The 27,514-nt window shown below is 40.0% G+C and overlaps 1 protein-coding gene across 1 annotated transcript in view; it reads left to right on the top strand.

Annotated features, from left to right (window-relative positions):
• CFAP20DC (CFAP20 domain containing) overlaps positions 1-27,514 on the top strand; it is a gene marked incomplete at both ends in the record, with an annotated part of 221,166 nt that overhangs the window by 131,132 nt on the left and 62,520 nt on the right. The window contains 3 exons of the mRNA XM_080926402.1: positions 1,249-1,365; positions 2,455-2,607; positions 6,585-6,919. Of these exons, the coding sequence (XP_080782528.1) occupies positions 1,249-1,365; positions 2,455-2,607; positions 6,585-6,919 (605 nt within the window). The remainder of the gene's footprint in view (positions 1-1,248; positions 1,366-2,454; positions 2,608-6,584; positions 6,920-27,514) is intronic.

Raw genomic sequence — 27,514 nt, 5'->3', positions numbered from 1 at the left:
GAATTTTCCTCTTAGCACTGCTTTCATTGTATCCCATAAGTTTGGTAGGTTTTACAATCCCATGGGAAAAACAAAATTATCAACTAACCAAACCCACCACAGCTCACAGGGACGAAAACACCAACCAATGAGTTTGCATGGAAAGGCCCATGGCCCAAGATATGCAGCAGAGAATAGCACTTTCTGACATCAATGGGAAGAGAGGCCTTTGGTCTAGTGTAGGGGAACACCTAGTTGCTGAGGTGGGAGAGGGTGGTTGGGAGAGAGAGGACCTTCATGGAGGCAATGGGTCAGGGGAGATAGGAAAAGGAATTAACAACTGAAATATAAATGCAGAGAATTTCCAAGAAATTTCAGGGGGGAAAGGAAAAGAAAAGGAAACACAAAAGGAAAATTTAGGACCGACTGCGAGACTTAAAGTTGTTTGATATTGTCTGTCCTTCTCAGCCTGACTTTAGTGAATGAGGAGAGGGGGGTATTTGAGTTTCGTTCCCTTGAGTTAGACATTAGTGACAGCCATGACAGATACTGTTGCCCGTGGGGTAGCACTTGGCCTGAGAAAATGAGTATCACAGTCATGCAGTTCCCATTCTTCAGTGACTCTCTGAAGACTTCTTTGAAGTCCTTCACCCTTGAAACCTCAGTTTCTTCCTCTTTAAAAATGGTCAAGCATTATGCCTGGCCCTAGTTCTGGGTGAACAATGGGTACCTCAAAGTCATGGTGTGGAGCCAGTGACAAGAACCAGTTCTGTGTAAGATATTGCTCTAAGAAAGGAAGGACTTATTAAATATTAGCTGCTACAATTATTATTTAAATACCAAATTATATTTCAGAATTCTTTTCCAGTATTGATGTTACCTCACCAAACTTCTTTGGAAAACTCCTCACACTGTTAGACTTCCTTGTTACAGAAAAAAAAAATTTTTCTATCAATTTCATTTTTTATACTTTTTAATATAGCATGTTATATGAATAACATCAATCACACTTCCTGTAGCTCTCTATAAATATTATAAATTTTATTCTTTGGATGAAATTTATCATGCATATAGAACTTCTACTGTTGAAATAGGAATGAACACCTATTTTCTGTAAAGGACTAAGTTGTGTCTTTTATATAGACTGAAATTATTTCAAAATGATACATGAATATTGTCAGTATGGTGATAAATATATTTATTGTATTATTTCAATCAGTATAGTACTTTGTGTTCTGGCTTTTGTTCTTTGATATGGAAATGCACCAGCCAGTCTAACTATTCCTTATCCACATCCCCCTCAAGAACCGTCAGCAGATAAGGGTAGCAACAGACGAAGACTTCGCCTAAAGAACATCGGCGGAGACAGGACAGAGGCACACTATGGTATGGTACGATTTCAATCCTATGTCAGATCCCATTCGGGACACTGGGATCTCTCTGCAGCTCGTAAATGGCAAAGGACTATCAGCCAGTTCATTTAAAATATAAATGTCTGCTCTGCAGGGATTATGAAAATCAAATGTTCTGCAGAAGTATTGCTTCTACCCTAACAGAGAAGAGTAGGACTCGGTAGACAGCCACAGAGACATGCCAGACTTCATGCTCCCTTCACACTCAGGGCTGAAGACAGCTTAAACTGCTGCTTCTGTTCTTGAAAAGGACTCAAATGTGGAAAAGGAAATTCCTGCCTCATGTCATTACCAAATCCAACTTTATTGTCATTTTCAGATCTAATGTGTATCTTTTTCTTTAAAGCAGGCTCTTTCAGAACTCAGTGACACTGCTGTGTCTCCCTTTGGAATGTTTCGTATGATGTGATGCAGTGTGCAGCATTAGATACGTGTCAGTCACTGCTAACGTTATTGCTTTAGTGATGGGAATGGAGGGATATTTATGGAGATTTATGGACATATATATTCATATATAATATATATTATATTATATATTATGAGTCTATCTTGAATACAGCCCAGGGATGTCATAAATAGATTTGATATCACTATTTCTGCAAATTTTAAGATTCAGTCTGCCCAGTTTATGTCATTTTTATTCAGGGCAGGTAGAAGAACTAATTTTTTGCTAATTCCTGTATCTATCTTCTTAGAGTGACAAAGGAAAGAGCTTGTTTTAAAAGAATTATAATGCAATTCTATAAAATCCAAGAAAAAAAAATAAGATCCCTTTAAAATTATATGAGTTTTGGAATTCTTTTCATTATACAACTGTAAAAGTTCAATCTAAAATGTCCCTGTGCAAATGTCAAAGTAGTTTAAGGTAAAGCTCTGCAAAAAGACAAGAGTTTATCATAAAACACTCAACTATTTTTAAAAATGCTCGTGAACTATAGTGATGTTTCTCATTGGCTTTTAAATAACTGAGTGAAAAAATATACACAATTAATACCACCATTCAAAACCAACTTTTTATAAATATCACTAAAATAACAGAGTGGAAATATCTCTTTCAATAAAGGTAGTTCCTCAGAAAATAACAGGAGTGAAGATGAGGTAGCCTTGGCCCTCAACAGCATCACACAGCTGAGAACAGAGCCCATGAGAACCAGCACTCCGGAACCCCCAGCTCCGGAACCCCCAGCTCCTGAACAACCAGCTCCTGAACAACCAGGTTGGCATCCTTAGTATTCACAAACATTATGCCAAATATTACTTACTGGGAATTGTTAGGAGTTCTGCCACCACTGTCACCTGTTACTTAGGAAATTAGAGTCTCCTCTTGAGGTTCACCATTTCCTTAATGCAAGGATTTAAGAGAATGCTCAATTGGGAGCTTAGAAACAGTCTTATTAGAGTTCAGAAGAAAAGCTGCAAGACAGGCAAGCAGTAAATCTCAGCAGCTGTTCTGTGGAAGATAATTTTTTTAAAAAGGAAAAGAAGCTGTGATGTTTGAGTTCAACATCGTGAAAGTCAGAAGATCACCCAGGGGAAGGGGGAATGGACAGTCTCAAGGTGTTCATGAGTAGGCATTCTGGGAAGAAAAAGTACATTATCTCATTAAATGGTTAATTATTCCACCTCTATCTTTATCATGGTTTAAAGTAGACTTATTTCCTGATGGGTGGGTGATACTGCCTTCCTAAGAATTGATCCCTCTTGGGATCCAAATAAGTAACCTGCCCAAGTGACTTATGGGTAGTTTAGGATATGACCCTAATATTGTCTCCACTAAGCCAATGGGTTAGACTGCTGCAGCCCAAATATTTCAAAATCAGTCATCTCAAAAACTGATGACACAGTCATTTGCTGAAGTTTATCATGTTTTAAGTCTCCCTTTTACCCTTAACATTATGTCTAACTTGAACAGGTGAAAGAGTATTCTAGTGCCACAGCTGTCCCCTTCAAAAGTGAAGCTTTGAAACACTAAGCCTTCCACTGCCTCCCCAACGCCCATCCCCTGGTGTCCCCTTCCCTATGGAGAACGCTGAGCCCATAGCATATCTTGCCTAACAGGTGTTTGCTACTTTTACAAAGGCAAATTGTTTTTGAGCAAGGGAAAAGGGAAAATAAATGAAAATTGTTTGTAGTTTGTCAGTCTTATTTATGCAGTGTTGAAACCTTCATTAAAATGTTAGGCGCAATTAGTGTCTCTAGCATAAATCTGACTGTGGAGAAAAACTAATTAGATGTTTAGGTGATCATTCTTACATTTATCTTGTTTGCTGCAATATTGTGATTACACAGTAATTTACATATTTCTCTAAGAAAACACACCAAATTATTCATTACAATTGATATGGAAATACTTGGGGTAAAAACACAGATTCCGGAAAAGCTTGTGGTAGTGAGATATTTAATATTATGTCGGTGTAAAGCCGTCCTCTTACTTCGACTTTTGGACAGTTAATAATGTTTGGCAAGTAAGTCATGAAAAATTGCCTAATTGAACAGTGAAGATTCCCAGAATCCTTTCTGCTCCTTTGCTTCACACACCCATGTATGTCAAATAGCACATTGTCTTTTCTGACTACCTTCAGCCTTAGGCTCTGCCCATGACATTTTTAAAAAACAACAGCTGTATATGTATATAAACCAGGCATATAAATCAAACATCTGATATGATCACATTTCAGAACAAATTAACTTCAAATAATTACTCAACTTTATACACACACATACATGTGAGCGTGTGTGTGTGTGTGTGTGTGTGTGTGTGTGTGTGTGTGTGTGTTTGTGTATGTGTGTGTAATTTTATCACTTCTTAAAGTGGAAAGCAAACTCAAATACTAATGAAATAGATGGTGAGCAGATACATATTTAAGACACAGTGTCATCATCAGTTTTTCAGGGCTGATTTATATTTTTTATTTATAATTGTCGATGCTGAAAGTGGGCCTTCACACAGATAGAGTATTTATTAGAAGACAAAGAGATAAATAAATAAATAAATAAATAAATAAATAAATAGAAGACAAAGAGCTGAAAACTGAGGACAACACGGGCCATATTTCTGGGAAAACTTGCAGGAGAGGCCCCTGATATGAGACTCAGTCCCTCGCTATGAACCAGGTGCTTATAGGAGGGAACAAGGAAAGGAGAAGGAGATGGAAATGTTTCTCAGCCTGCAGTGAGCCTGGAAAGTAGGGTGTCTGCTGGGGTGAGGTGGGCCAGGTCACTAACAGACCTCTCTCAGTTGTTTCTGGGTCAGGGAATCAAAAGTCCACCTAGAGTTACTTTCATTCGTTCTGGGAGTTGTGGTTGTTTAACCACAACAGACTCTTTAGAAATAGTGTGGTCACTGCACGCAGCATGAAAGGCCTGTTTTATCAATAACGGGAAACCGCCCAATCCTAAGCCACACTTGACTCCGTGATTTTTACTGTCCTTATTGTTGAACTCAATCAGCAACTAAAACAGTAGTTTTTTAAATTATACATTCTGAGGACAAACATGGTGACACACAGCCCTAATTCTGGTCCTCCAGAGACAGAAGTGGATTTATGAGTTGCATTTCAGACTGGTAGGCACAGTGAGATCCAGGACAACCAGGACAACACGAAGAAATGCTATCTCAAAAACAAAACAAAAAATTCTATATGCGCAGTAAAAAGACTACAACTCATAGCAGTCTCAGACCCTAGTCCAGGTGTTCTGGTTTGTAGTATGATGGTGTGTGCAGTGTACTTGGCACACTTTCAGCGTTCGGGCTGCAATAAAGTAGCACTGTGCACCATGGGGGCCACCATCAGGAACATCTGGGAGTCGCTGTGCATTTTATTTTAAACTAGTTTGTGACTGTTGTGTATTCAGAATCTTTTTACTGTTAGAAAATATTTGCAACCTTAAAGCTAATTTATTCAATCAAGGGTTTCAGAGCACTCAGTAGGTTTACAAAACCCCACTATGTGCCTAGCCTCATGCAAAAGGGTTTCCTGTCCCAAATAGTCAACTTGCCCATTTCACGTGACCACACTGACTCAGACCACTAGTACCGCTGGGCAGGTGGTGAGATAACATAGGTCCAGCCTGCTCAGGCCGTGGGCCTGAAAACACATCTTTCTCTAGTGTATTTTACACGGTCATTTTGTGTACAGTGGCTCATGAAGCATGGAGTTTTGAACTATTCTCCATTTGTGTCATAAATGCTGTTTTTGTGAAGGTTTCTGGGCCTTGCTTTTAGAGTGTGGGCTTTGGCAAATCTTACATATCCCATGGTTACTCGCACTGCAGCCATAGCTAATAGGTTAAAGGGTCAGGCATGAATAATCAGTCCATCCTCTGCATGGCTGTGCAGGACAGGCAAGAGCCCACCACTGAAACAATGCAGGGAGAAACTCTCAGCTCTCTCCATAGTCTTTCAAAAAGAAGGAAGCAAGCATTGCCTTTAATTGCACTTTCTATAAACACTGTCCTCTCCCATTGCCTAGATCCTACTTAGAAAGCCTACTTCAGTGTGATAAAAAAGGTGAACTTTTTAAACAGTTGATACAGTTTTTCTCTTATCAGTCATATAAAGAATTTTAAAGAACACAAGAGCAGAAAATGATATCCAAGTACCCTCTAAAATTAAATATACAGTTGTATTTCAAATAACAGTATTTGTGTGGATTTAGAGTTGTTTGCAGTATCTACTCAGTTTAGTCTGTAAATTATTTCAATCAACAAGAGGCAAAGAAACAGACGTCAATCATCCTTCCATATCCTCCGTGATGCGCAGCTCACACAATGACCAGATGGTCTGTTTGAAAAGCTTTCTATGTACTGTACTCTGTCTTCCTGTGGTAAAAAGGGAGGTATTAGTAACTCAAATCCTTTTAAATTTGGACACCTTCCCTCACTGGATGTCAAATTAATGAGGTTGTGCTATAAAGAACTTGCTGCAAGACAGGTGATAATTATTTCAGACTTACAGATTTCCTGGCCAGGGTTTCAACTCATATGGAGAGGAAGTGTGAATGAGCTGCCTGTGGCTATGGACACTGTTCTGTGGGTAACTGTTTAGCAAGACACAAGATGGTGGAAAAATTGCCTTCCCTGGCTTCTGCCTTTTTAGATAAGCCTCTGTCTCAATAAGAAATGTTACCTAACCACTTGCTAAATAAACACTTAATGGAACACCTCTATTGTTGTTATCTTTCCTAATGTCAGATGAGTGGATATTTCCTGAAAGCAATGGCCTGACCTCCGACCCAGCATGCAGGAGTTTGTCTTTGCTCCGGGATGGGGACTCCTTTACTGTGTCACACCTGTGGCTAGAAACCAGCAAGGACAGTGAACCTGACCAGGCAGAGGAAACCCAGATGGCTCCCAAGGACATTTTCACCTTTTCTTCTAGACCGAGATCAGCGCCTCATGGGAAGAATCATGATATGTCCCCCAAGGGGTGCCCATTTATTCTGGACCAAAAAGAGGACAGCAGACTGAGCAAGGGAGACTCGGAGTTGGAGGATGATTTTTATGGCAGCAGCAGCGGCGGCGAAGAGGTATACGGCCTGAGTAAAATAGGCTTAGAGCACGGTGCCAGTAAGCATTCAAACGTGTTGGGATGAAAGAGGGGAATCAATTGCTATTTATAAAAATGCAGCAGATTGCTATGTCACTCAACAGTTCCATCCGGTTGTTATGGTAACACAAAATTTGTGTATGTTTTTATTATTAACAGCCAATTTCATGTTTAATTATGGAAGCCAGTTTTTCAGTTGTTTATATTTTTTCATTTTAAACTTTGCTTCACAGAATCAGAAGTAATTTATATCTGAGTACATGACAGCAAGACCCCTGCAAAGATGACAACCCCAGGTCCAGGTCTGCGGGGAGGCTGCGGGGAGGCTGTGCTGTGGTTGCTAAGCATTTGGAATTGACACTTTCCTGGCTCCTTCCTCCCTGCCATCTTCTCACCTTAGACCTATTAGGACTCGTTATTTTCCATATGGTCTCAGAATTGCAAGAGTTGTGCCAATTAAAGTTTAGATAATGAATCATGAATTAGTACTGGGACTCTCCTGACGGAGGTGTTTGTCTAAAATTACTTAGAATATAAATATGCTGTAAGGTGGTGAACTGATACAAAGTTTTCTTATAAATTTGTTGACACTTGAATTTGGCTTAGCAATACTTGTTTAAAAACTAAATACTGTGTCTTCATCTCTGTGGGAAGTGAATTTGAGAGGGCTGTGTTTCCATCAACGTATATGCATGTATTTGTAGTCCCTGTGTGTTGTGTGCACTTGTGCACATGCATGTGGAGGCCTTGTGTGTCATTTCCATCTGGTCTGTGCCTTCCTGGGAACCGCCTCACCGGCTTCTCATGTGAGTTCTGGGGCACAATTCAGGTCTTCGCTTGTCACAGGAGTACTTTACCCAACTCTCCAGCCTCATAAATATGTCCATCCTTATTCTTAATGATGGCAATCTTTATGTGCTGAAGAAACATATTTTAAAAGCAGCACGGCCAAGTTAAAGTTCAAGAAAAGATGTGCAAATACTATGATATAGAAATAATTAGAAAAACTCTTACGTGTGCTCGCAGACTTCTGAAATAGCTGTAGCACGTGAGAACGCCCTGTGGACTATGCATTGTAGATTAGGTTCACACCTCCCACGTCAGAGCCAGCTGTAACTGTGGGGGCATAGATTAGAGCTTTAGCAGTAATTATGGGGTTCATGTTTTTAATGAATTTGGTCAACAAAATATATAAGATACATATTTTTTTCTATAATATCCTGGGTCCTGTGTGTACTGATGCCAAACAATTCATTTCATGCCTCTATGTTAAGCATTGGTATTAGACACACCTATGTCTTTTGTCCCTGAAATCATTAAGCTGTAAAAATTAGAAAATAGACTTTGGTCTTTCTCATCTAATAAGGTCTCTTAGAGGAGTTGCATCATAACCTCTAAGGTATTACTTATGCAGACTGGTCTTTCAGTTCAGAGCATTCCATACACACAAGAGAGGCTTTGCCTTTCCAAGGGGCACACAGCACCATCTTACTTACACCCAGAAGACTTACTTTAATACTAAACGTTTCCTGGGAAGCAGTGAGAGCGGTTTTCTTAGGAAGTGCTCTAGAAAGGGCTTGTCATGAGGAACTTAGCTTCTCTGTTTGGATGACACATAAGCCTCAAGCAATCTAGTTCTTCGAGGAAAGAACTCTTAGCTCTGTGCATTTGAATTGGGTATCATCTTCTTGCTTTCTTTTTCTATTATCTCTTCTGCTTCTGAGGCTGTTCAACATTTATAATATGAAATGTATTTATTAATAACTACGAAGTGGGAGTAATTCATCATGCATTCCCCCTGCCCCAAGCTCTAACTGCATAGCAATCTGCCCACCCTGTGCCAGGCCTGTCTGTGTGGCCAGTGGCATATGGCCTGAGTCTGTGGCGGGACAGCCTCATTGCTAACACCTGCCTGGCTCACTGTTAATAAGAATTTCCTAAGAGCCATCACAGAAGGGACAGAAGCCTTGCCATATTATGGAGTCAGAGATATAAACAATATACAAACCAATATGAAATTTTTTTAAAAAAACTAAAAGCTGGACCACATTGATTTATATAAGTGTAACTACAAAATTGATTTCTATTTTTGTTTGGTTGTTTTCTTGTAGGATACCATATTTTCTAGCAGAATAACTTCTCTTATTAATATATTGCATAAGCCATATGAAATTGAATTATATTTTTCAGGGTTTATTTTATATACACCTCCAGGTTGTAAGAAAAATGACTTTAGAAACATGTTAATGTTAGTTACATTGTTTAAGAATGTTATATCCTTAGAATAACAAAATTATAGTTTAAAACATTTATATTTTATTATATGACTAGGTGGTAATTATATTACATATATACTTGAAATGAATACCCAATAATCAAAATACTTTATGTAACATTTGACAAGCGAATGATATTCAAAGATAAATTGGTTTAAATTCAGTAACATATAAACTAGGTAGAATCACACTGTATTATTATTATGAGAAAGAAGTGTACATTCTATAATACAGACTAATTAAAGTAAGGTTCCAGTAATGCCTTTATCATTGAGGGTGCTGCCAGCTCATTAACTAATTCACATCTGAGCTCACACTGGGAGAGCCACACTTAACCGTGTGAGGTTTTACAATATCCACTCGTACTCTCTGCTTGGTATGTGTTTTATTCCCCAGGCTGTTGTGTGTACTGCTGTGCTGGTGCTCAATTAATTTGAAGTTGTACACTTTATTTGAAAAGCACATTACAGAACTGTATTTCATGACTAGCTATAAAATGGAAACTACCATGTAAAATTAGGAAAGCTGTTAAAACCAAGGCCTTTCCACACAGTCACAGCATCAGAGAAGCCATTGGCATTCCGTCATTATTCCCCACATGGCTAGGAGATGCACCTGGCTTGCAATTTGAACTAGCTTTAAATTAATGTTTCATCGTCCCCCTGATTTAACTTTATCTAGCGCTAGAGTATTGTCACTTTCTAATACCCAAGTGTGGCTGTGGAGCACATAGTGATACAATGGTTTCAAAGCCACCTCCTCATCCTGCAGTTCAGATGGCAACATTTGCTCCCTGGAATATCCGTTTGGGACACAAATAAATATAGACTGGCTCCCTGTCACATTCAGATTTGCTGGAAAATTTTTGATAACTTCTTTTCATCCAATCTATGAAAGACTGCAAAGAACAAATTTGTAAACACCAATGTTGAACCTGTATTAGTTCTTTCCTGGTATTGGTCCTTTGGAGGCATTTTTTGGTTGCAATCAGTAATTTAGTTCTTTCCCTTCATGCTGTCCCCTAGTAGAATAAATTTTGTATTGTGCTTTAAGTAACTCATCTCCACATCCCTTTGATGAGCTTGATCGTGTATCTCTATACACATAATGGGATGAATGCTTGATCCACATATAACATTTGTGTTTTGTGTAGTCTTTGAAAACTTGTGTCAGTATATGCATTAGGAAAATGGAAGGGCTCTTTAATATATTACCTCACATTTCATTTCTGTGTTACAATGTCAGGTGCTCTCTAGAATCACCTGCCAGACAAACCTAATATTTATTCTCTATGAATATTCCTTTTGACTTACTCATATTAGTTTGTCTTTATTATTACTGAGGCACTTCTGAAGGAGTCAAAGACCTTTTCCTCCCTTCCACTAGACTGTGAATTGTTGTATGGGAGGTAAAGAAAGCATAAATCAGTTCTGTGCTTAAAAGCCAAATTTCTACCATTTTTGGAGGGAGCTATATATGTCTTGCAGATCAGTGGTTAGTTTTAGGTGGAACTTTCTAAAGAACTCTTTAAAGTGTTGTGAGCTAAAAGACTATCAAGTCTACCTTGTTGGAAAATGTGCTTTATTTTGAACAATTCCAGAACCTTATTACTCCTTCAATGGATGTTGACTTCTACTTTCCCATCCCATACTCACAGTCATGTAACAGAGATCACTGGACCAGCCCAGTGTCACAGGATGACAATTAGCTGCTAGCTAACGACCACCCTGTTCTCCTCTCACTTCCGTTTACACATTAGGAAAGGGAAGTAGGAGACACGCTGTGTCATCCACAGAGAACCATATTATTACTTTGATAGTTTCCTATAGTAGCCAAGTAGAAATACTGTTTGAAAATGGTTTTTTATGAAGTCATTTAAGACACATTGGAATGGCCAATCTTGTCATAATGAAAGAAGAAATTAAGTTTTCATTTTTAAAACTGTAGAGCTATAATTCATCCAGATAACTCCACTCTTTCTTCAACAACAAGGATTATTTCTAATATCTCAGCTATTTGCCAGCCCTATTGTCTAGATGAAAGCATTGTCAATTAGCATATTTAAAATACTAGCCAAAATGAAAATTTCCACTGACCAGATTGCAATTCAAGTTTGCCATCAAAAGTGAAATTGGGATGTTGAATATGCATTTGTTACAGAACTGTTAAGAATTTTATAGATGTCTTTTGTTTAGATAAATATGATTGTCTAGTTTTACAAAGGCTAGAATGAGTTCTGTCCTAACTCATTCAACATGAAGGTTGTGATTCAAAGGGGTCCCATCTGCTCTAAGTCAGTGGCCCTCAAGAGTCATTAAAATTATCTTTTTCAAAATTACAGCTCAGCACGAGCCATCCATTCTGTGCATCCAGAAATGAGTGTCCAAATGCCCATCTGCATGGCCTTCTAAGAAATGTACCTCAACAAAGGAAGTGCAGGCTCCTCGGGGAAATCATCCTCTTCAGCATACATATGCTGTGTTACACTCAATCAGCCACACTCTATTGATGTCCCTGGCACTGGGCATGGCTGAATATTTAACAAATATTTCTATGCCCAAGACAATCAGTTCAAGAGATTCATTTTGTTAATATATTATATAACATATAGCATATATATTAAGTTAAATCAGAAGCATTTTGTATTTGTTCTTCTGAGAAGCAAATGAGCAGATGCCTAGAATATGAAAATGGTAGGTGACATCTTTGCTACCTCTGACAAAATTCATTCAACTGCCATGTGGGTTTTCAGAGTTCCATGATCAACCAAAGAGAGAAAGGGGATGTTCAGTTCATTCTTAGGAAGCTAACTTCTCATGCATGAAACACATGGATAGAGCTAATACAGAATTTCTCAAACATTCTGAGCCCAGATGCATCACATATGTGAGATCAATGAGCAGCTCTCTACCTTATAAAAGAGGCAGACTCATTACCAAAGATAAACAAGATGCTCTCTGTCCTTTTCTTAGAGAAGACTGTAGGACTTCTCTCTAAATCAGAAGCTGAGTGTCAGATATTAATTAAACTGAGTCTCATATGTCATTTGTCCTTCTCAATTATCTTAATTCCATTTCTGAATCTGGTATAAAGTACACTTCGTGGTCCTGGAGCAGCCAATGGGTTCCCTCTGCAGACTCTCTAGTGACTTGCCGTGTATTTAAAGGAGCCCAACAGCACATTAGCATGGAAATATACTCACTGGGGTAGACATGGTCCTCCTGCCTGATCTCCAGACCTGGATACACCTTGAGAAATATTTAAGCTGAATGCATGTGCAAGTTCATGTTTATAAACTGTGCTTTTGCCAAGCAAAAAGAAAGGTGATCTTGCGGGAACTTCTGGGAGCAAGAAAAGGCTGCATCTTGGTGCACTGTGGATGGAGAAAGACTTCATACAGTGAACTCACTTATGCAGGGCCTTCTAAATGAAGGAGCAAACATCTAGGCTTGTGTTCTCTTCACAGAGAGTATCTGTACCCTGGAGGGGTCTTCCTTACTGCTCCTTATTTACGGGCAACACTGCTTTTGCTACTAACCTGTCTCTGGCATCATAGATTTTAAATTTCATATGCTTAACTGGTACAGAAAAATATAAAGCCTGTACAGATTAAAGCAGTGTGATGCTTCAACACATACATATACCTTGTTCTTTAAATCAGGTGTAACATATCTTCTCCACCTTATTTATTTATGGCAAAGACTGCTTAAACCCTTATCTCTGGGGTTTGGAATACACAGCACATCCTTGGTATTCATAATTACCCCATGATACTGTAACACCAGAACTGGGCACTTGTGACTAATTCAGTAGCCTTGCTCTATGTGGCTTTATCACCCACATGTCTTCCTGTGGTACTTAAAAAATGCTGCACATGAAATGTAGCAGAAGCCCAGTAAGTACTGAATTAATGCTGATTGATTGCAAAGGCTGCTAAATCCTGCCTTTGCCCTATATACATATATACAATGGCGTGTGTGTGTGTGTGTGTGTGTGTGTGTGTGTGTCTGTGTCTGTGTCTGTGTCTGTGTCTGTGTATCTGTGTCTGTATGTTCAGGAAATATGATGGATGGTTTGATTAAAAAAAAAAAAAAAAAACTCCCGATACCACGTGTTCATATCAGTTAGAAGTAAATGTTTTTGCTTTGTTTTGTTTTGTGTTTGGAAAAGAGAAAAAGCTGTATAGCAGCCAGTCCAAAATGTTAGAATGGAAGGAAGGAATGAAAGAAGAAAGGTAAGGAAAGGGAGGGAGGCAAGCCAGGCTGGCTTTGCTGAATCTACCAGGGTACTTAGAACTAACTCAGAAGGTACCTGCTGACTTTTCTATCTCCCTTCCTTCCTAGACAAGCCTAAACAGATCCATTTCCTGTCTTTATGAAATAAAGAGTTAGCATTGTTCATTCACCAGAAACTGAGGAGACAGCCATTGTTCCATTGTCTCTGGCACTCTTTCTAGTTTTCTGTCCTAAGACAGGTTCTTGGCAATGTGAGCATCCTCACAGCATCCAGTGTTAGGAAAGAGAAGCACACAGTAGGTGGCTTGTATAATGGGGGGGGGGGACCCTGACAGGGACTGAGATGGCCACAGTGTCACCAACCTTTTTTTACCATCTGTGGAACTCTAACCGAAGTTTGTAGTTAAGTATAAAACTACTTAAACAAAAATTAGGCCTGATAAGTACCAATAAAAACATGTCCCTAAGAAATAGACCCTCTGCAGTTGTCATACAGATCAGCAGGCTGTTCTTGGCAGAGACTTTAAAACAAAGCTTGATAGCACTGCTGTCTGCTAATCCCAACCTTCTTCCCACAGAAAGAAATGGTCAGAAGGCAGAACAGGGTGTCCCTGTTAGAGCTTTCCAGAAGGACTAACTACAGTAGGCTCTGCTCTTAGCATGCTCACTCCAACCCTGAAATCAGCCTGGCTTCTCCACTGTCAGATCCTTGGCATTGGTGCCTTTGCATTTTCTGCTAATTACAACAGTCTCCTGATAGTTCCCACTTCCACGGTACTGGACATGTTAGGGTTAGAGCCTGGGCTCTGGAGGTCTCAACAAGCCAAGCTTACACCTGTCTTCAGCACAACTAAGTGAAAAGCAGAGAAAAGAAATTCAGTCTGTGTGCCTAAACGGGGAAGAAGCACAAGTACCGAGATCCAGTGACTTCCCCGAGCCCATCTTCAGGGCCCTAGCGTGATGTTTAGACTTAAATAGAGGATAAGGATATGCATAGCTACATAGTAAAGTGCCCGCCTTCCATGTCTGAGATACAGTCTCTAAAGGTGTTCTGATGAGGTGTAGGAATTGTCAGAAATTTCTTTCTGGGAGACAAGCACCTAGTTTTTTCTTACTCCCAGCATGAGATCCCTGGAAAGATCTGATTTCTTGGGGATCATTTTTTCAATAGTCTGATGCCCAAAAGGAGAGTACAAATGTCTCTCCTTAGGATTTTCTCTCTCCTGTCAGGACAATTACACTGTCTCAGAACTCCACAAACTGCAATCTCTTCCATTCTGTGTCATTGTGATCCTCTGTTTCAAATCATATAGTTCTCTATTGCCTTCTAAATAAAATCTCCAGATGGCAGAGCCTTAGTCTACCATTATGTTCCTGCTACCACATTGCCTAGAACAAGACACGATCACAAAGAAAGGGAGAGAGGAAGACAGTAATGGGTAATAACTGTACGTTTGGCTCTGTGTGGCTGTGTGAACGGTGGAGGCATAGTTTGCTGAGGCTCTGTACGTTTGGATCAGTGCACAGCCCATCAGATACCACCTAATGCCTTTCAGATGTGCCATGACTTTGTCTGCCCCCTGATACGAGCTTGTTTAACACTCGTTTGCTTACTGTATGTGAACATAAGTGAGTTATAAAAGCCAACCATAAAGCACATGCAATGGTATAGTTGTTTCCTTAGGTATTGCAATACAGCAGGACATTTTTATGAGGTAACATATAATATTGAATAGCATGGAAATAGCACTGTCATGCTTCTTTCTAATACTTATGGGCATCGATTTGGTGTAGGAAATTTGTCTTCTTCTCAGCTCTTTGCTATGGATAAATCACAGAACTATATAAGTGAAACTCTCCTAACATCTACTTCCAGATTCCCAACAATTATATTGAAGAGGACGTTGATCTTCTCTGGAAAAATAAACTTTCCATTGAAATGTCCATGTAAGAAAAACAGGTTATGAAACACAGATTATTTAGCTACTGCTCTTAAACAATAAAACTGCCTGACGGCAGTCAAAAGCACCCCACTAAGCCCACATTTTCTTAGAGCCATTTCTTCATTTCACTGAGCTCAGTTTCCTAATTGAGCTTCTCTCTTCTCTCTTCCCACAGTTAGCTTCGAATGTAGATGAAGTGCACCAGCCTTAGATGCTTTAGGTAATGTGTGGAAAAGCAACTATGTGGATATTTTTTTTAATGTTCTCTGATGACTGACTTGGGGGTAGAAAATATGCCTGATCCAGGTGATTGCATACGGAAGGGCTTCTCAGCAAATGATCAGTGCCTGTTTGTAGTTTGTGTAGCTGTTTCAGCTGCTCACGGTGTTCCTCTTCATATTACAGTGAAATAGATAGTGTCTTATTCATAGAGTGTGCTAACGTGTTCAAACTTGTACTTGCTATCTTATTCACAAGTGTCTGCCCAAGGTGGTCTTCAGTGTATTCCTCAACATTGGATAACCACAGTCCCATGTACCAGTGCGTCTGCACTAGCCCAGAGCTATCAGAACAGTCATATGGAAGGTATCTAGAAAGGCCTCCCTGGACACAGGGGCTCCAGAAAGCAAGAATCCCTCAGTGAGGCAATCAGATAGAAATCACATTAAAGTAATATGCTGCTCATCTAATGTATACATAACAGTCAGTTTATTCGATAGCTTACAGAATCAGAGGCTTCGAAGTCCCACCATTTGGACAGCTTGAGGAACCAGTAGCTGCCCCAGCCAGGGATCTGGAAGCCTCAGAGCAAGAGGGATCAGTGACACCGCCCAGCCCAGGACTGGAGGCCCAGAACTCCTGCTGCAAGTCAGTACCAAAAGCATAAGGACCTGTTTCCTGGTGCTCCCAAGTCATAGCAACAACAAAAAATGCAAACCTTCCCCTTTTGTCCTATGTAGGACCACATGTGGTTGGGTAACATGACTCACATTTGGTGTGGTGTTTCCCCTCAGTAAAGCTTCTCTGGAGACACCTCTACAGACACACCTGGAGAGTGTGCCTTAACAGTTGTCTGGACATCTCTCAGTCTAGTCCAGTTGACAGCCAAGATTAGCTTCACAAAGGGGTGTGGCTTGTCTCATACCTTTCTAGCCCTAAAGGAAGGAAGGTGTTCATAGAAAAACCCACATCTGCTGACCAAAGCAGAGGAGCCTACTGTCCCATCACATGCCAGCTTCAGTAAAATTTCCCTAAGATAAGTCAGAGAGGAAAGTTGAAATGGACTCTAGAAGGGTTTGCATGTGGCTTGCTTGTGGTTTCTGTGTGGGAGAGACTTCCTGCTAGGTTGTGCTTTGGCACACTTGAACTGTTACAACAGTGCCTATTCTTTCTCATTTGGGTGATCAGTAATGTATTTTCTTTCCCATTCAGATGTTTGAGTTCATTTACAACAGCTGTTAAAGAGTGTGCTGCACAGCCTGGGGACGATAGACTGCCTCACACTTATAATGAGAAAGATAATTATGTGGCTTTCATCATAATAGTTATTTTTATTTCCCGGTTACTTCCTATAATTTGAGTGATCAGTGTCTGTAAATTATAAATGAGGACCTTATTTTTTGAGCCAAAAGCTTGCCAGTTAAATTGACAGATTTTCAATAACAATCTACGTTAGGAACCATAAAAGCATCATTACTCTCTTCATTTTCTGGTCTCTGCAGCAGTTTCACAAATAATAAATGATACAAGTGAAGGTGAAGAGTAGAGCCGTGTCCTCAGCTAAGTCTCAGAAGTGGTGGTGTGGCTGCCTGCACACACGCACGCACGCACGCACATCCGATTGACTTTTCCCTTTCTGCATTCGTACATTTCTTTCTCCACTTTCTCATAAACTATACTCAGAAGCTGGAAAATAAACAAGATGCTTCAGAACAAGCCACACATATTTCACTTTTTCCAAACATGAAAATTTTATGTATCGTGCCCAGAAAAAAACTTCTAAGTTTGTTACAGTACAAAACTTTGGCTCATTTGTGCTCCGAGTCTTTTAAAATAAGGAGCTACCTAGCACATGTCATGATGGCCACCTCTCTGTAAAGTGGAAGTGGCTGGTATAGCTGGGCGTTTCCGTATGTGCCACATCCCACCGTACTGAGCTTTCGTGTGATCTTCACAAAGGCTCCAGGAGACAGAGACTCAGAGCCCACTGCTCAGCGGCTGTAAAAGGTAACCCTGTCCAGGGACAACAGCTACAAGAGGCGCAACTTGACACGGTAACTCCGGATTTTGTCCATGTGCTGCATGCCGTGAGAGTAACTGTGTGCCTTCTTCCTAATACTGATAACCCTCTTCAAGCAGTTCCCAAGTGGAACACCGAAATCTGTGCTTATACAAAAAAAGCAAATGGCTTGTTTTATGACAAGTTAGGGTGAAAGCTTTTTCCATGTCTTTAATTTATAAAATACTGTTTAAAACAACCCATAAGCCATTAATTGTCTAACCTTGTTGTACTTTTTATTTATTTGGCTCTACAAATGAATTGAAATTCTAATAAGCTGACCTTGTGGGTCACCCTACAATGCTGCTTCCTCTGACCATAGCACAGGCAAACCTCAGCAAGTCTTCACGATCTGACATCTCTGTGAGTTTCCTCTGACCATAGCACAGACAAACCTCGGCATGTCTTCACTTCCATATCACTGCTCATCACCAAAGGAAGTCAGAACTGGAACCCAAGCAGATCAGGAAGCAGGAGCTGATGCAGAGGCCATGGAGGGATGTCACTCACTGGCTTGCTTCCTCGAATTCCTCAGCTTGCTTGCTTATAGAACTGAAGTCTACCAGCCCAGGGATGGCACCACCCAAATGGGCTGAGCCTTTCCCCCCCCTTGATCACTAGCTGAGAAAATGCCTTAAAGCTAGATCTAATGGAGGTATTTCCTCAACTGAGGCTCCTTTCTCTGTGATAACTCCAGCTTGTATCAAGTTGACACAAAACCAGCCAGTGCAATTTACCCCTTGTCAACTTGACACACAAATACAACACTATTTAAGCCACAACCCTTACTTTCTTATTCATCCCCAAGATTTAAATAACCTTAAAAGTCCCACAATCTTTACAAATTCTTACATATTAAAATTGTAAACCTTTTTAAATATCCAGTCTCTTTAGAGTATCAAAGTATTTTATAATTCAAAGTCTCTTATATGTGGGCTCCACTTTTTCCTTCAAGAGGGAAAAATATCAGGGCACAGTCACAATCAAAAGCAAAATCAAACCCTAACTGTCCAATGTCTGGGATCCACTCATAATCTTCTGGGTTCCTCCAAGGGCTTGAATCACTTCTCCAGCTCTGCACTTTGAAACACACACCTTGTCTTCTAGGCTCCAGCTGCCTGTTCTCCACTGCTGCTGCTGTTCTTGGTGGTCATCTCATGGTACTGGGATCTTCAAAACACTACTGTCAGTCTTGGGGCACTAATCACCACTGAGGCTGCACCTTCACCAATGGTCTTCCATGGCTTCTCACAGTGCGGAGCCTCAGCCTCTTTCCGTGACCCCTTTATTCCTTCAAAACCAGTACCACCGGGGTGACTCTTACACATTACCAAGTTCAGCCACAGCACAAGGTACGTTGGCTATCTCTGGAACACATCCTCTTTATGCTCTCAGAAAACACTTCCCAAAAGATTTCACCTCGATGGTGCTGGTCTCTTCTTAATCACCACTAATTTCTTAGCTCCAGCTGACCAGCATCAATAGTCCCAGTAATGCAAGGGTTTTTGCTTTAGTAGTTCTGGTATCTTGTTAATCACAGCTGATTCTTTATCCCCAGCTAACCGAAACCACAGAATTTTCACAATCATAACAACAACATCCCTGACAAGACTCCTTAATCTTCCCTCTGAAATTTCACAAGTCAGGCCTCCATCTTCTGCCCTGTTCTCAACATTATCTTATAAGTGCCCACAGACCATCCCATAGAGCTCTTAATATTCCAATGGCTCTCCTAGCTCAATGTTCCAAAGTCCTTCCACAGTCCTCCCCAAAACATGGTCAGGTTGTCACAGGAATACCCCACTCCTGGTACCAATTTGTCTGTTGACACAAAACCACCCAGTACAACTATGAACTTTCATTGCCAAGTTTTCCTGTAGGTATGCATATTCAATATTCTTGAATACATGTGTAAAAGTGTGATCTCAAAGTCATAGGAAACTCCTCATAATTTGAGAAGAGCTGCCAAACTTCATCCCAAAGTTTCTGCTGTTTTCCATTCTCATAAGCTGCACCTGAAGGTTCCAATCTCATTTCTTGTAGTCTGTCTCACATATAAGTGCCTCACTGATGATCACTGATGGTTTTGGTTAAATTTTTGTAATGACTTGTCATGCTTCTTATCCATTTTATATCTCTTTGGAATATACGTCTATTCAAGCCCTTTGATTGTTTTTAATTAGATTATCTTATCATTATTCATTTGTAAGAACTCTTAATAGAATGTGAGTGAAACTTCCTTGCCAAATATATGACTTAAAATATTTACTCCCACTCTGTGGGTGCCTTTTTATTTCCTTATGGCACCTTTAGAAACATGAACATTTTAAATTTTGATGAACTTGCTATCTTCCTCTGCTGCTGTGCATTTGGTAGTTTATCTAAAAAGCCAATGCCTGACATAAGGCTACAAATATTTACACTAAATGTTTTTTCTGACACTTTTATAGTTCTGACTCTTCAATTATTTTTGTGGCCTATGTCAAGTTGATACTTTGTATGGTGTTGGGAGGTGGTCTACCTACATTATTTAACATGGAAATCCAGTGTTTCAGCATAGTTTTGAGAAGAAAATTTCTCCCAATTTAATGACATGTGAGATATATGTATAACATACATGTATATTCCCTTTGCCAGAACTGGATTATCTCTATCACCCTAACTCTATGTAAGCTTTGAAATCATGAAGCCTGCATTCTCCAACTGTACTGCCCTTTCTTTGTTGTTTTGCTAGGCTAGCCAAGTCCTTTGCATTTCTGTATGATTTTCAAAATGTCAATTTTGGCATAAAAGGCAGCTGAGATCTTAGCAGGGATTTACTAGTAAAGCACCACCCTCTGTTGCAGGCTTGCTGCCCAGGGTGGGGTTAATGGGATATTCTGTGGACCTTTGTGGGGGTTGGCTGCTATGGGAAGTACTCTATCATAAGCATTAGACTTGGAATAGTATTGTGAGAAGCAAGTCCCACCTTTTTCTTCTTCCCATTTCTTGCTTTTCTTGCCTTATGATGTAAAAGGGTTCCCCTCTACCATATGACCCTGCCATGCATCCCTGGCACCCCACCAGAGGTCTAAAGCAGTGAACTTCCAGAATGGCATCCACATAAACCTTTCCTTCACAGTCTCTAACATACTGTGCATGAGGAAAAGCTGACTCACAGGGCTGACATCAGAGTTCCACATTACCTTGTGAATACCACCATCTCAGCCATACCAAGCCTTCAAACTCTCAATGCATCCATCTGTTTTTCAGTCTTTCAAATTTGTCATCCAGTGACACTTCATCATTTTCATGAGCAAGTTTCATCTTCTTCTGTTAAATTTACTCACAACTTTTTATCTTTTTATAGAATTTTTTCTTGATTTTATCTTTAGGTGTCCATTGGTGATACATGGAAGTGTGGTTGGTTTTTTTTTTTTTTTTTTTAGTGAACTTGTCTGCTTATTTATAGATTTCTATTCATAAGATCACTGTAAAAAGATAGTTTAACTCCTCTTTGTGTCTTTATTTTTTTATCTTTATAACATACATAAATTGTCATTGATGAATTTTTTCTTAATTTTATTGATTTTGCATGGTGCCTTAGTGTGGTCTTACTATTGAAGTCTAATACAGACAAAAACACCAGCTAGGATATGTGTTTGGTGCTAGACATCAATCCCGAGAGTCTTCTAGCGTCACTACGCAGTTACCATTGCTGGTCTAGCACTCTGAGCCATACATTTGGATTGCTGGCATATCAAACACCTCTACCACCTACACTGGACATCTAAAATAGACACCTCCCAATGATAGGGTACTGCTATGTGGTTCACCTAGATAAGAACATCTGCTACATGCCTAAGGTCAGGAATTCTCAATGCTAGAAGTTAAACACTGACAAAGACAGACAAAGTTTCTTTCCTCGGTGAGTTATCGCTTTTGAAAAATAAGAGCTATATAGAAGAATCTATGCAACTTTTATAGGAACAAACAAATAATGTACTAGGCTGGCAGAGCTAGGCAGAATGCCGGATACTTCAGTGACTATCTGGATGGCCATATCTGAGCTATGATCAAAAACTTATGACATGCCAGATGTGCAAGTAACCTGGGAATGGTGCTGGAGGCATCAGAAGCACAGGCTTCAGGAATGAAGCTTGGCAGTACGATCAAAAGACACATTAGAGGATGAGGTGAGAGCATTCGTGTTTGTGAAGGAGGGCAGCCTCGATCCCAAGGACAACCGTAAGTATCTAGATAAAAATAAATACAGTGGGCAGGGGCAGAACAAGGTACTTTGCTGCTAATTCAGAGTCATGATGAAGGCAGGCAGTAGACAAATGTTTGAGGTATGGAACTAATATTAACATATTATGTGGAAGAGGAAAAGGGTAGAATTGAGGATGGCATTGGGTTAAGAAGTTGAGAACCATTGTGTAAATGTACCACAATTTTTGTATCCATTCATCTACTGAAGGGCATCTGGGTGCTTGAGTACTACTCAGCTATTAGAAACAATGACTTTATGAAATTTCTAAGAAAATGGATGCAGCTAGAGAGTATCATCCTGAGTGAGGTAACCCAGTCACAGAAGAACAGACATAATATGCAGTCACTGATAATTGGATACTAACCCCAGAAAGCTCTGAACATCCCAGAAACAACTCACAGGCTATATGAAGCTCAAGAAAAACAAAGGCCAAAATAAATAAATAAATAAGTGTATAGCACCCTCTCAGAGTATGGTACACCTGGACCTTACAATCGCTGATAATCCAAGAATATAGCCTTGTGGTAATTTTTGGTATTCAAAGATCATTATGTTTAATTTATACTCAACAAGAAATCTGTTTCCATGTTATCTTCTGTCCTACATGTACTTTATGCTTATGGTAACTAGTGGGATTTCAATGCATGCTATCAACCCTCTAAAAGAATTAAGTACTAACAAAAAATATTTATATAGTGTTATGCCAAAATGCCTTTAAAAATATGTATATGTATTCCTCTGTTTTTTAATAAAGTTGTAAGAATGAGAAAAAAAAGAAGTTGAGAACCTAGACAGCCCTGTGGTTCTGCTATGGAGTTCAACCATTAACTTAGCCTCAAGACCCTACCACCTGGAGTTATGGGCAGACATCCCACTGAAAACCACACTCTTACCAAGTGGGAAGCCACTTGATGGCAGAGGGAAGTTAAAGGCTATTGTACTAGGGGGTTGGGGAGGGGGAGAGAGAGATAGGGAGGGAGGGAGGGAGGGAGGGAGGGAGGGAGGGAGGGAGGGAGGGAGAGGGGGAAGGGAAAGAGAGGGAGAGGGGGAAGGGAAAGAGAGGGAGAGAGGGAGGAAGAGAGAGAGAGAGAGAGAGAAAGAGAAGGAGGGATGGAGGGATGGAGGGAGAGAGAGAGCTGTCTGTAGCCCTCAACTCAGAAAGGTACTACTCTTAGGAATGTTTTCTGAAATTGATTTGCTGAGTGCTTGGTAAACTTCTCCTTTGCAATGTTTTATTCATATTTTAATAGAGTTCTTTAATATGAAGCTCAAATATTTTTAATTAAGAAAGAAGTGCAGCCCTTGGGTAATATTGCAGTCACGTAGATAGCTGGTAATTAAACTTCTCTGTATATACAATTGCATTCAAGCCATTATGAATGAACCGTTTTAAACCAGCACTGTCGTTCTATGCATGTTTAAACAAACAAACTAATAGACTTATCTAACTGCCTTAGAAGCTCCTGGTGCAGTGCATATCCTGTGAAGAGATTAAGTGTGTAGGAGCTCGGGGTGGGGGAGGGGGCTGATTAAACACGGCTCATCTTCATAAGAAAGACCAAGGGTCAGAGTACAACTTCAGGTGCTTTTCTTGGGGCAAAGAATTATACATAACTCAAATTCTTTTTTACTTTAATCTTCAGATCTCCATTTTTTAATCTCAAAACTCAATTATAGGAGAATATTTTTCAATGTATTTTAGGCTTTGTTTAATCTAGGTATATTGTTCTTTAGTTAATTTTCACACCATTTAGCATAACACGTAAAGGGATTAGATTCGTGGTCTCCCTCATATCTTTCAGCTCAGCATTAGAACAGAAAATAGATATCACCATATTTATTAAAAAGTAATAAAAGTCGATGTAATTTTTTGCTCTCCATGCTTAGTGAAAAATTAATTTTAAAATTAGTTTTAAGTTTTAAATGCCTTATTCCAGTTATATAAAGTTCCACACTTCCTAAGTTATATAATACTCTTTATTCCAAGGGAAGCCATCTGTCTCTCTTTGAATTTGCCTCTGGAATATGCCATTTGCAGCTGTTTTGCCAGCAGCACCTCAATTGTTTAAAGAATTTGGAAATGTGTTTCTGAGCCCTTGCTTGCTTCATGCACAACAGTACTGCGTTGTTCCCAGCACCTGCTCCAAGATCAGGTTCCTGCACGTTGGACATATGTTTACTTCCCTGGCCCTACTGTACAGGTTCACTTAGAGGTGACTCAGCTACTAACAGTTCCATCACAGGTGCCCATTGGCCTCATGCTGCCCTGCAGCCACCTGGCAACAGGCTTCTCCAAACAGAGCACTTCGTCAAGCCTACCTGTATTTCCTTCCTTCTAAGCAGATAAGTCAAGAGCCATGGATATGGTGGCCCAGAGCACTAACTCAAGTCAGACAGACCTGCAAGAGGCTGTGTGACACTCTTCCTTTGAGACCTTGGACTTGTGGTTTATATCTTCAGCCTTACCTACCTCATCTGAAGACCAGGGCTTAGGGGGAGATAATGCTTCTCCATGGCATTGTTTTGACTATGAAATAAAATAGTATGTATAAAGCATCTGTCCCATAATCCAATGGGCCATTGTAGAAGACTGCTCAGTGTATGGAAATCACTACTTCTGGCATTCTAAGGAAATGTGAAAGCTTTGCACATTAACGAGGTTTCAAGACTAATTGCAGTGACCGTTTGGTAAGTGGCTGCTGTGCAGGGCAGAGGCTTCTTGCATTCTGTAGTTGAATGAGCTCTCCATAGAGTGAATTCACGTGTCCTTCTAGGAACTATTTGGAAACAGGAGTGGGGATTCTTTGTATTCCCCCACCTTCTGTGCACCTGCCCTGTTCCCAGGGCTAAACTGGAAGTAGCTTCAAAGTCGATGAACAGAGTTAAATTGTGGCAAAACTGGCAGCATTTTACAGTCCAGGGTCTGAATCATATTGAAGATTCCCACTACTTAATAGCTTTCATGAGCAGTCTGATATCTGTGTTTTATCAGAATTCTACCCTTTCCTATCCCCCAAAAGGCAAGGTCTTTAGCTACAATTTGTCAAAGTTTATTGTTGAAACTACAGAATCCATGGATTGAGTAGCATTTGTGTTGTCCATAGATGTATGAATTAGCAGAGGAGCCTGATCCTAGCCTCTATGCCCTCTTTAGAATAAATATTTAATCCCAAATCCTACTGGTGCTACAGAATGGTTTGGGTCTCATGATTTATCATGTCCAGTGTCTAGTTTAGTTGTAACGCCCAATTCTCTAGAGCAGACGTCACATGAAGTAATGAAAAGCTGAGGGATAGACTATAATTTGGGTAGCATTGTTGTAGAACAGTAGAAGTCATTCAGACACTCTGGTGTCTGTTAGTGGGCAGCTTGGTGGTGAACACTGCCTGCTACTGTCATGAGGAGCTGAGATTTCGTGCTTTCAAACGTTGAGACAGGTCTGGTGAAGAGCTTGCCATGCGAGCATAAGCACTGGAGTGTAAATGCTCTGTGCGTGTAGGGCCTGTCTGAAATCCCAGCATTAGGAGACAAAAGGTCTCTGGAGCAAGCTGGTTAGTTAGACCAGCTGGATCAGGAAGTTTTGAGTCCAAGTGAGAGGTCCTGCCTCAGTGTATAAGGTGGAGAACCATCGAATCGAGAAAGACTTTTACATTAGTTTCTAACTTCCACATAAAAGAAAACTTTAAAAGATTTGTGTACAAGTGCCAACACTCATGTACACACACACACAGAGGGGGGGAGGGGGAGAGAAAGAAGGAGAGAGGAAGTAGTGGGGGAGACCTGAGAGCTCGCCGTAACTAGTTCCATAACAGTTCAGGCAGCAACGTGACTTCTATTGAAAGTAAGTGCACAGGTTAGTCCCACTGAGAAGTTCCATCTTCACACCCCAAACTTCACATTGCCTATTCTGCTCTTTCCATTTCTATAATACTCAGTAACCTTAGTTACTTAAATGCCTCAGTTCCCTAAAGAAAGGTTTAATATCATTTATTGAAGGCTGCTCTGCTTGTCCCATGTCCAAGGCTACTGTCACCTTGAATATACTCATACCCTTGAATACAAGACCTCTTATGCTTGACTCTGCCACATTCCTTCTAATGCATATTTAATTATTAGGCTCAGAAAGTACCTTGAACTCAAAAGATAGCTGCTGGAAAATTAGAAATCAGTTTCCAACTCACTGAAAGGTTAATAAAAAGAATCCAGCGATAATTGTCAGAATTCTTTCTGTGAATTAGCAAGTTGATGAACAAAGAAAATGTATGAAAGTGTGTTTCTGTGGATCATGGGTTACGCTACACTCTACAAACAGCACATCTATATAAAAAATATTTAAAGCTTGCTTTGTGGCTCTCCTTCCAAAAAGGACAGGCACATGAGTTATACTAAATATTGCCTATCTCCTCCAAAGAAATGAAATTTGAGTTTAATTACCCAAGAATTTCTTTTCTGATTTCTTTTTAGGTGAGGTGTATATGGAATGCAGGGTTGTTGTGAGTATTGACATGGTGCTGAAAGGTGTTGGACTGTGGCAGATATTCAGTGACACTGGCTCTTGTTACACAGAGATCTGTGATTATCATTGACAAAAAAATACACTAGACTCTGAGAAGTTGGTTATTTTGCACTACTATATTGTGGTTTATGTTGTGTGAGCTGTGTGTCCTCTACACACAGCCAAGTGTTCTAGGATTTACCATGGCTTGGTCTTTAAGTTTCAATTTTCCCCTTGTGTAGTAGACATAGACTGCAAAATACCATATAAAGTATGAGTAAGTAGGGTGACTGAGCATGTAGTACTGCACGTTTTCACTTGAGCTTCCTGCTTGCTCCTCGTGTGTGTCATTAGTCCTGTGTCCCCAGTGAATCAGAGCAATCTCTCCCATTGATGCCAGCATACCACCGGTTATTGTCAGGAACTAAACTTTGTTGCAAGCCTGGTGGAAAGTAAGTGAATCCCCGAATGAAAATGCCAATTGACGTTAACTCAGAAGAATGGCCCTCATACTCTCCTTGCTATCCGTAGGACCCCAAAACTCTAACTACAGCTGCAAAACTGCGGCAAACATAAGTTTGAGAATGCCACCTACTCTCTACTTAGGCTGATATAGAATTGCTGTGCTGAGTTGCCAGAGATTCACTTTTAAACCTTGGACTCCATCATTGTGGTACCCAGGAGCATCAGTCATGGCCGCAGTCTGAACAAAGTCATAGTTAAGGAAAAAAAAGCAGTAAGACCTCAGCAGTCCTCCTGTGTTCTGTTACTGCCCGTTCTTGTCACTGTGCTGTGACTATTGTCCCACTATATATCTCTAATGATTTCACTCATGGTTGCATAGTTTTCCTGTGTGTATGAAACATTGTTTGTTATCAGTTTTACTAGGCAAAGGGGTAATATTTGTTTAGGAACTATTAATTTATCCTTTGGTCACATTTTAGACTTTTACTGAAACCTGACTGGAACAGAGAAAGCAGTTTTTTTAATTATAGCTATCCGCATCCCTGTTACCTTAGGTCAGTACTAATTCATTCCTAAAACAGTAATGTGGAAGTGTTACTTTCTCATCTATTTAAAAGTTTTCCATGAACGT

This window comes from Micromys minutus (genome assembly GCF_963924665.1).
Source record: "Micromys minutus genome assembly, chromosome: 12".
In the NCBI taxonomy this organism is placed as follows: Eukaryota; Metazoa; Chordata; class Mammalia; order Rodentia; family Muridae; genus Micromys; species Micromys minutus.
The sequence above is the reverse complement of the archived record's forward strand: the minus strand, read 5'-3'. Positions and strand labels throughout refer to the sequence as shown.